This window comes from Eriocheir sinensis, unplaced genomic scaffold, assembly GCF_024679095.1.
Source record: "Eriocheir sinensis breed Jianghai 21 unplaced genomic scaffold, ASM2467909v1 Scaffold356, whole genome shotgun sequence".
NCBI lineage: Eukaryota > Metazoa > Arthropoda > Malacostraca > Decapoda > Varunidae > Eriocheir > Eriocheir sinensis.
In genome coordinates, this window is record NW_026111672.1 from 126,190 (window position 1) to 137,144 (window position 10,955).

At 44.6% G+C, this 10,955-nt stretch overlaps 1 protein-coding gene across 1 annotated transcript in view; it reads right to left on the bottom strand.

Moving 5' to 3' along the window:
* The window catches only part of LOC126991886 (thiamine transporter 1-like), a 30,713-nt gene extending 19,900 nt beyond the window's left edge, over positions 1-10,813 (bottom strand). Inside the window, exons 1-3 of the mRNA XM_050850533.1 lie at positions 10,387-10,813; positions 2,804-3,561; positions 1,033-1,122 (exon numbers count right to left, since the gene is read on the bottom strand). Coding sequence (XP_050706490.1) covers positions 1,033-1,122; positions 2,804-2,929 — 216 coding nt within the window. The 5' untranslated portion in view covers positions 2,930-3,561; positions 10,387-10,813. The remainder of the gene's footprint in view (positions 1-1,032; positions 1,123-2,803; positions 3,562-10,386) is intronic.
* Positions 10,814-10,955: the final 142 nt, after the last annotated feature.

Genomic DNA, 10,955 nt, shown 5'->3' on the forward strand with positions numbered 1-10,955 from the left:
CTTCATAATGCAAGCTCGATAGTATCTATATGTCACGTGATGGTGTATTAGAGAGACTGTGGTTATATATATTTTTTTCATGTTCTCTTTATAATGCAAGCATACTACTATTAGGGTACGATTTAATAGGCACGTGATTGTGTATCAGGGAGGCAGTGGTTTATGGTGGAGGTGGAAGTAAAGATGGAGGACACAGTGGCAGAAGTGGAGACTACTTTTTTTTATAGTGAACGTGGTTAAACGCAAAGTAATATATTTTTAACAGGTGGTGGTATTGGTGGAGTGGAGACAGTAGTGAAGGCAGAACTGGTGGTGGTGGTGGTTACTGTGGAAAATGAAATAGTATACGTTTAAGTAAGTGGTAATGGTGGATGGTGACGACTGGATAATAATGGTAATGGACGTGGAGAAATGCAAGTGTAATATAATGTTGAACAAAGGGTGATATTGGTGGGGCGGAGGAAGTGCTGAAGAAGGCAGGATTGGTGGTGGTGGTGGTTGCCAAGGTGTGGTTGCGGTGGGGGGGTGAAAAAATATATGCGTGTAAGTGGTGATGATGGAAGCTAAATAACAAAAAAATAAAATATGAAAGGGAAGTTGGAGGTGGGAGTCACGATGGAACACAGCAAGTAGAGGGTTGGAAAAAGAAAACATAGATGGCGGTAATAATGATGGTATTGTTAACAGTTGTGATCGTGGTGGTGATGATGATGGAGGCAGTAGTGGTGAGGCTGAAAGAAGCGTTAATAGATAGACAGATAGATGGATTGATAAATTGATGGATAGATAGATAAATAGATGGATAGATAGATGGATAGATAGATAAATAGACAGATAAGTAGATAGAGAGATAGGTAGTAGATAGATACGCCAATAAATACATGACAGATCAATCAATAAATATGCATACGAGATTATGAGAGGAATGAAAGAAAAGGAGGGAAGTAGAGGCAAAAGATTGAAAGTAGTAGAATTGTTGCTGTTGTTGTTGTTGTTGTTGTTGTTGTTGTTATTGCTGTTGTTGCCCCTTACCTTGTACCTGAGGAGATCCGTGAGCAGGAACACCACCACCAGGAGGGACAGGTAGGAGTAGGTCCATACGGGGTACACCTGGTAGTTTACCTGTGGAGGGCGAAGGTGTTAATTACAAGGGTACATAGAGGGGAGGCGGTGGCTGAGTGGTCAGCGTGCCGGCGCGGAGTCCAGGAGGGCGCACATTTGCGAACCGCCCGCCGCTACAAACAAGCTGGACTCTAGATTCTCTCTAAAAAGAGGATCAAACATGAGTTCCGGGGGTCAGTATGAGCCAAGCAAGATGGCGCCACTACAAACATTTGACTGCGCCACAACGGGAAAGGGCCGACCACAAGGCCCCACCAAGAAAGCCTACCGCCGCCAATGGCGTAACGTAAAAAAAAATAATAATAATAAAAAATAAAAGTCAATCGACGGAGATGTGCACCGGGGCCACGCGCAGCCCCAAAACTTTAACTTTCAGGGAGAGAAAAAGAGGAAAGAAATTATATCAAATTTTAGAAGGATGGAGTTGATGGGATATGCTGATTGTGAGGAGAGGGAGGTGATCCTGTTTCTGCATTCTCCCTTTTGTAAAAACAAGATAACGGCATGGAGTCAGTGTGTTGAAGAGCATTTGGCAGCATTGCGCACTGCAGAGGCTGAGGCAATGGTCAGTAAGGCCCCTTTCACACGAGCGATTTTTGCCGCTTCGGCACATGCCGCACGGTTTAGCTTTACATGACTCTTATGGATGCATTCACACGAGGCCGGAGCGGCCGCTCCCGCAGCTGCACTCTGCCGTGCTGCCATCAAGACCGCAGCGGCAAAAATGCCGCACAACGGTTTCGGTGGTCATGTGTTGCTGTGGGCGCCTTCACACATCCGGTGTTTGCCGCCTGCGGCGAGGGATAGTTGTCTGTCAACACTGGGAGGAAGGGCACGCAACCACTTCGTCTGCATCATTGGAAAAGCTGGTATGCACTATATTTTCCATCTTATGAACTTTCAATTAATGTATATTGAAAACGCAAGTGTCTTACATATTAATTATGTATACCTCTATACAACAAACATCTGCATTTAAATTTCAGGGTTATGGCTAATTTGAATTATCATGACACGGAGCTGCTGATCTCCGAGACCGAAAGACGGCCTTGTTTGTGGGATCCCTCAAGAGAAGATTACAAATATGACTGAAGGAGATACCGAAGCGGATGCGGCAGACACCGCACTTGACCGTGGATGTCCAGGTGCCATGCGGCTTCCGTCCGGCATGTGCAGGAGCGGCAAAAAACGCTCGAGTGAAAGGGGCCTAAGAGTTGGAAGCGTGTCATCGACTGTCTAACCTCATAGCGATTATGGGAAAACCTGACGCTAAGCAGATGATGATGATGATGAAACTATAAGAATCAGTGTCGAAACGTCTTTCACCTGCTTAGTAGCTACTCTCACCTGCTCTTATCTTCCCTCTTTAGCGATATCAGGACAGATACATGAGATCCACCGGGTCTGCCAGATTTTAAAACGTCGTATAAGTCTTTACTAAAAATAATGAGGCTGGTTTGTCTTTTCTTTACCTGTTCCAAGGCGTGGTTGGTTGGTTTTGTTGATCACTTTTACATCACTTCATACGACTGTTTGTAATATGTCGACTTAACTGTGAAAATCCAACACTTCTAACTACGGCCCAAAAATGCAATTAAAAAGCCAAACTAGCCACACAACTGTTAAGAAATAGTAATACTACGTTTGAAAAATTAACCGCCAGCGTGGAAGCGTCCCTCACCTCGTCATTGGTGAGGTTCATCGGCGGCTGCAGCAGGTACTCGGTGAGGAAGGGCTCGGAGGGACGCAGCTCCTTGAAGAACCCGTACAGGCAGAGCAGCAGGCACGTCCTTAGCCAGGTGTCCATGGTGGTGTGTTAGGGTGCGGGCCAGGAGGGTGGGAGGGAGAGTGGGAAGGATGAATGAAGGGAGAGAGGGAAGGATGAATGAAGGAAGAGAAAAAGAAAAGAGGGAAAGAAAAAAAGGGAGAAAGGAAGGACGAAAGAAAGGAATGAAAGGAGGGATTAAAGAAAGAAGAAAAAAATAGGAGGCAGGGAAAGAGAAATAAAATAAAGAGGGTAAGAAAAAAATTAAAAGAAAAGAAAGAGAGAGAGGAGGAAAGGAGAAAAGGAAGGAATGAAATAAGAGAGGAAGAAAGGGAGGGAGGGAGGCAGTTATGAATGAATTAAGGAAAGAGAGACGAAGAAAGAAAAAAAAGAGAGGAAAGAAACGAAGTGAAAAACGGAAAGAGTGCAGAAGAAAGAAATGAAGGAACGAGGAAATGGTGTAGAAAGAGAAGAGATGGGGAAGACTCGTAATGAGGCAGGTAGTGATGGGGAGGTGAACTGGTGATGGGCACTGGTGGTGATGGGAACTTTTAGATTGGTGATGGGTACTGATGGTGATAGGAACTTGTGGACTGGTGATGGGAACTTTTGGACTGGTGGTTGTGATGGGTGGTGGTGGTGATGGGAACTGGAAGACTGGGGACTGGTGGGCACTGCAAGAGAGACAAACACGAGTAAGTAAGTAGGTAATAAGTAGGTAAGTAACGGTAAGTAAAGTTCAGTTATATGGTTAAACTTATGCACTTTCCCTCACAATTTTCATCTCCGTCTTTTCTACTTTCCTTTCCCTCCTTATTAATTCATTCATATTTGTCTCCTTCCCTCTCTCTCTCTTTCTTCCTCCTTTATTTCCTTTATTTCTCTTCTCCTTTCTTTTCCATACAGTCTACCACAGTTCTTACCTCCATTTCTTCTTCTCACTCACTCCTTAACTCATTCATATTTGTCTCCTTCCCTCCCTCTCCCTTCCATCCTTTTTTCCTTTCCTCCTTCTCACTCCCTTTCTTTCCTTCCCATGCACTTTACCTCAGTTCTTATCTCCGTCTCGTCTCTTCTTCTCTTTCCTTGCTTAATTCATTCATAATTGTCTTCTTCCCTCTCCTTTCTTCCTTTTTCTTCTTTCCTCCTCTCTCCCTTCTTTCCTTCCCATCCACTTTACCACATGCAGTTCTTCGCACCGTCTCTTCTTCCTCTCTTTCCTTCCTTAATTCGTTCATACTTGTGACCTTCCCTCTCATCCTTTTTCCTCCATTATTTCCTTCCTTCCTTTTATCATTTCCTCCTCAACTCTTGCTTCCTTTCCTTCCCATGCTCTTCATCAGCTCTCATCTCCGTCTCTTCTGTGTGTTAATGGTAAGTGGGTGAAGGTGTGATGTCTAATTACCTTACCAAACTCACCTTCCCTATACCTTTGTGATTAACTAATATGTATGAAGGAATGGACAGGTGGGGAGAGGAAGGATGAGGGAGGGGTGTGTTGGGGAAGACTGCATGAATGTATGGGTGAGCGAGTAAATGAAAGGAAGGAAGAAAGAAGAAAAGGTGGAAAGGGAAAGGAAGGAAAGAAGGAGAAAACGGAAAAATGAAGGAAGGTTGGTGAGAAGGAAAAAAGGGAAAAATGAAATGGAAGAAAGGGGAGAAGGAGAAAAGGAGAAAATGGGAAAGGAAGGCGGAAAGGAAGGAGAAAACGAAAAGCGAGAATAAATGAAGAGATGGGAAAAAGGGAGGAGTAATGACAGGAAGGAAAGAGGGGAAGAAATAGCGGAGAATGACTGAATGAATTAATAAGTAATTGAAGGATGAAAAAAGGGAAGAAGGAAGGAAGAGAGGGGAAGGCATATTGAAGAATGAATAGATAAATTTATGTGTGGGGGTACACAACGGAGGGAAAGAAAGAATAGGAAAAGAAGAATAATGAAAGGAGGAACGCAGGTATGAAGTACGAGAGGGTGGGAGGAATAAAATCAGAACATTAGGTCACGTGGCACATGGAGTGCATAAATTAAATCTAGATAATGCAAAAGCTCTTAATGGAGATGTCGGTGTTATCAGAGTGTGTGTGTGTGTGTGTGTGTGTGTGTGTGTGATTTGAATCCTCATACTTGACAATGACTGCGACACACACACAAACACACAGGCACTGCCAGGCTTCACGGCTTGAAAGACGGCGGTTCGAGCCCCGCTCAGGCCGGGTTTTTTCCGCTGACTAGGAGTGGTTACTGTCCCCCCTTGAGCAAGGGGGATGGGGTGTGTGGTGTGTGAGGTTCTGGCTGTAACCAGATATCGATTAATGAGCCTTGCAGTTGCTCTAATCGGGCTGGCGATTGCAAGTCCAACTTGTGTGGTGAAACACACACACACACACACTCTTTCTCTCTCGCCAATATACTTCATCACTTTTACTTTCCCCTCTCTCTTAGTACTTTCCTCCTCCCCGTCCTCCTTTTTCCTTCTGAAGAAGTTTAGTAACGTCTATCACTCCAAGTTCTTTGAGCTCCAAACCAACTCAAGGAATAAATATAACGGTCTACCTATTCAAGTGAGGCGGGGTACAGACTGGCAAGTTTCCTCTCTCGAACCGAGTAATTCGTCGTCGTTCCTGCAGAAGTAGTAAGTGCGAAAACCATCAACTCCTTTAAAAATCGCATTGACCGTTATTCCGCTCCGTCAGGAGTAAACTCAGTAAACAGAACGTACGTACCGGGGTGCCTTCATCTGCTCTGGAGGCACTGAAGCATATTCAAACACTAGAGCCAGTGCTAGAGCGGAGAACCTCGGTATGAGTCGAGGCTTTCTATTGCCTGCCCTTCCATGTTTCCCTCTTCCATCCTATTTTATTTTTCCTGCTCCCATATCCCTCTCTTTTCTTCCCATTTCCCCTTTCCACTCACATTTTCTTTCCGTTTTATCATCACCTATTTGAGCTATTTCCTAGTTCTCTTTGCCCTTTCCTCAGTTCTCATTCTCTCATTCGCTTTTTCAACATTCTTCCTTTTCTTCCTTTATCCACCACTCTCCTCTCCTCTCTTTTTCACCCGCTCCCATTCATCACACCTCATCCTCTCTACATACATCCTCTCCCTCTCCCTCTCTTCACTACTCCAACACATGTCATTATATTTTTGGACATTTATAGCCCCCCTTTCCTCTCAGTCTGTTCTCTCTTTAACCATTTTCATGCCGCCGTTCAACTAATACCGCATCTATCTCCCCTCGAACTTTATTTTCCCTCTTTCATTTCCTTCAGCTCAACCCATCTCTCTTCAGTTCCTCATTCCCTAACCAAACTCAAGCCTTGTATACACTCCAATCCCTCCACACACACACTGACTACGATCGAGAGGCTGAGGACTGTCAACTGAAGAAGGGGAGTTAATGAGGCGAGTAACCCTTTATACTCTGCCCACTTTAGGAGAGCCACATGAGAGAGAAGCTTCCCCATACATGTGATTCGTACTACTCCACGCAGGGGCGGACAAGGCCTATAAATAAGACTGGTCTATGGAAGAGGAGTATGAACATAAGAACATAAGGAGTCTGCAAGAGACCGGTTGGGAGGGACACAATGTTTAACGTGTTCGGGGGAGGGGGGGGTGGAGAGAGAGAGAGAGAGAGAGAGAGAGAGAGAGAGAGAGAGAGAGAGAGAGAGAGAGAGAGAGAGAGTCTTTTACGTAAGCACACGCAAGGATGAGAGACTGCGCACACGCACACGCGAGAAACGAACAAACCTTAATGAAGCTTACACACACACACAGAGAGAGAGAGAGAGAGAGAGAGAGAGAGAGAGAGAGAGAGACGCTCACCTCTGTGTTGCCGCCGTCCCGTGTGTCTGAGTGAGTCAGTGAGAGGAGACTCAGGAGAGAGAAATAGGGGTGGGCAGGTACCGGTACCAGCTAAACGGTACGGTACCGGTACCAGATTACTCGGTACCGGTACCAGATTGCTCTGATTTATTTATTGGATTTATTGATAATTCTTCATGTCCGATTTTTTTTTAGGTTGCAACTAAATATTGTTATTGTTATTAGACTATGCTCGAGTACATCCATAATAACTATACATGCTATTTTTTTATCGAAAAAATAAATATTCACTTCATTCAGAGAGAGAGAGAGAGAGAGAGAGAGAGAGAGAGAGAGAGAGAGAGAGAGAGAATCACCACTCAGTGAGTGGATATCTCGGTGATATGGGTACTCGTTCATAGTATAATAACAATAACAATATTTATTAGCAACCTGAAAAAGAAAAAGAATCGGACATCAAGAATTATCCAGTAACTCCAATAAATAAATAAAATAATAAAATAATGAGCTGTGATGGAAACGGAAAGCAGGACAAAATGGTGGGAACTTGGGGAGACGGTCAGCGATGCAGTGACTCAGCGTCTCCACACAGGGCCCATACCGCGTGATACCACATGGCTTCATTAAAAGAAACTTTTTATTCAAGAATAAAGATGTAATACTCCCGCTCTACAATAGTTTAGTCAGACCCCACTTGGAATATGCGGTACAGTTTTGGTCTCCCCACCATGCAAAGGATATTGCTAAATTAGAAGGTGTTCAGCGTCGGGCAACGAAAATGATCCCTTCCTTGCGCAACAAATCCTACGAAGAAAGGCTTTCTACCCTTAACATGTTCTCTCTTGAGAAACGTCGCCTCCGAGGAAAACTGATCGAATGTTTCAAAATACTTAATGGTTTCACGAATGTAGACAGATCAACATTGTTTATGATCGATGACACTTTGCGCACGAGGAACAATGGCGTAAAACTCAAATCCAGACAAGTAAATTCAGACTGCACCAAATTTTTCTTCACCAACGTTGTAGTGCGAGAATGGAATAAGCTTCCACCATCAGTGGTCCAGTGTAACACGATTGACTCCTTCAAAAATAAGCTCGACCGTCACTTCCTTCAACTTAATATCAACTAGAGTAGAAATGCAACGTTTAGGAGCCTTCTGATTAATGTAAAATCACTTAGGTTTAAGGACAGACCACCTAGTCTGGACCATGGGGTCTGTGTGGTCTGATTTTCTATGTAAATCTATGTCATAGATAAAAAAAAAATACTCCTTCGGGTACTGGTACCGGTACCGGTACTAACGGTACCTGAGTTTTCGGTACCGGTACGACCGGTACTCAAATTAACGGTACTTGCCCATCCCTAGAGAGAAGTCAGCAGTTTATTGCGTCTTGTTTCATGACGAAACTCGCTCTCTCTCTCTGCCATGCCAACCCTTCCCCTCTATCTCACTCCCAACGCAATAATCACCCTCGCTATTTTCTCCTCATTCTCCCCTCGCCCTGCCTGTCTGTCTATCACTCTGTCTGGCCGTCTGTGTTTCTGGCGGACGTTTTCAGGCTGATTTTTCATTATCTATTTCCCTCTTCTTTCGTGAATTAAACATTTTATTCCACGGGAATTAGTTTAAATATTCTATGGCGAGTTCTTTTTGCCGTTGTTGTTGAAGTAAGTCACTCATTATTACTGACATCGTCATCATACAACAACAACAACAACGACGACGACGACAACTGGTACAAAGACTATTAAGTTTTTAACTCACTGATATCACTCAACAAGTCACATTTTTCCAGCCTTGATTATATGCAAACACACACACACACACACACACACACACACACACAATTTCAGTAATACATTATCGTTATAAAAAAATATATCAGTGGAGTAGTTCCTCTTCTATTTTTTTTCTGATCATCATCACTGTTAGCAACAGCAATATTTTTTTTCTCTCTCTTTCTCAGTCAGTTTTGCTCCTTTGTTACTCCTCCTCCTCCCCATTTATTTCATTATTTTTATCACTTATTTAACCTTATTTTTATGCCTAGGTTACACCCAATCAGCTCGATCCATCCTCCTCCTCCTATCAATCTTCCTCAAGTTGTAAGATTACGCTCTCTCTCTCTCTCTCTCTCTCTCTCTCTCTCTCTCACACACACACACACACACACGCAGCCATACGTACTGCATGCAGGAACAAGTGTTGAGGAAAGATAAAAGTGAACGTCGAAAATACAGCTAAGGAGACAACTTTCAGCAGCCTTCCACGGCGTTACCAATAAGAAGGGAAAAATAAAAAGGTAAAGTTGGGGGCCTACGCTATAGCAGCGCGTGGCCTCGGTGCTCATCTCCGTCGCATTGGCCCTTGAGCCTGTGGTGGGAGGGATCAAGGCCATTACCCCGGAACACAGGGCCAGTGTGACATCCGGGTTAGTACCACAGTTTACCTTCCCCAGGTTTCCCCAGGTACCCATTTATCGACCAGCCCGAGAGGGAGTTATAGTCATTTCTAGTCTAAAGGCAAGGAGCTCAAGGTAAGAGCACACCCCACCACACACCTTCAGCCCTCGTCCTCAATGATCTAGGGGTGGGCAAGAACCGGTTCCGGCGGTTCCGCGTCTCAACCACTGGAATGGGTTCCCAAGTCTTGGAACACGTTCCGAGCAAAGAGTTCTCTGCTTTAGGACTGTAAATGTGATGAGGATTGAGAAGAATGGAAGCGATTATTTTCGGGTAGTATCTGGCACTCTTTTGAGAGGCTGCCATACTGTTCACCATTTTTTGCGCATGCCGCCCTTGGCTGGGTATATATATATATATATATATATATATATATATATATATATATATATATATATATATATATATATATATATATATATATATATATATATTTTTTTTTTTTTTTTTTGATGCCTGTCTGTTAAAGGAAATATTTACCTATTTTTTTCCAAGTTCTTTTACAATTTAGTCATTAAAAACAGATCACTTAGTGGTTTGCATTTGTTCCTATATATTAAAAAAAAAATGTTAACATTTGAATGGGAAAATGGGGAGCATAAGTCAAGAATAAAGGAAGATTGGAAAAGACAGCTCCCCGAGTGGTGAAAAATAGGGCTACCCTGGTGGGAGCTGGAGGCGGCGCGGGACCACTCACGGGCGCCGGGGAAGGCAGGCAAGGAGTACAGAGAAGCTGAACCCGGTTCCAAGGCCACGGAACCGTTCGGGCGGTTCCCGCAGCCTCCGCGCGCAAGGCTCCAGCGGACGTGAGGGTACGTGTAGGGAGCATTGGATTTGAGTGTGGGAACCGGTTCCCACGGTTCCGAGAGCCTTCAGAACCGGATCCGCCGGATCCGAAAATGACGGTTCCTGCCCAGCCCTACAATGATCCCCACAGTTGCAACGAACATAAGAAAGGGAGGGGAGAAGAGGGGACAGAAGGAGTAATGTTTTTCTTCAGTATCCCATATAGCACCATTTTCTTCGGTTTACTTTTGCACCATGCGTATTCGAGGCAGTAACACCAATAATAACTCCTTCCCCGTGTTGTCGTTGCATTAAACAAACATGTAGGTGACCCTGAATGTGACTTGTGCGGGAACTGTTCTTGTGTTCTGTAATCTTTGTTAGGTAATGAAAGAAACGTGAATTAAGCTAAAAGAAACTTACCTAAATGATTATGTGGTTTCATAAATGTCAGGGATCAGTTGGCGAGGCTGCCTTGCATGCCGTGGGCCGTGGCGAGACACACACACGTTATCGGGCGGCATGAGGGGCGCCTGGGCCAGTGGTTACAGGTGCCGACCCGGCGGGTGGGGAGGCTCCTAGCTATCATTAAGGGGGTGCAAGGTGTTACCCAATGAATCAGTGCTCACCTGCCCCCTTATCTGCGTCACGCCGCCTTGACCATCACCGGGCTGGGTGTCGTGGGTCAGGGTCCGCGGGATGGTCCAGGGGCGGGCGACACCCGGGCTACGACACACTGAGCCGCCGCGTCGTCTGCTCCTCAGCACACACTTGCCGCCGCTCGGCCAGTGATGCAACCAAGCGGACTACGAGCCTTGTTCACAGTTCCCAGTGATGAGTTAGTTAGCCTCCAAGCCAATACCAAAGCCTTCAAAATCTTATGTGGTATTTTATGTTCATATTTAACTTAAGAAAGTTGAGCAAACCATACGGGAAGTCATGAATCAAAGTTGATACAAGTTTAATAAAGCTGTAATATTTTTATGTAAAGC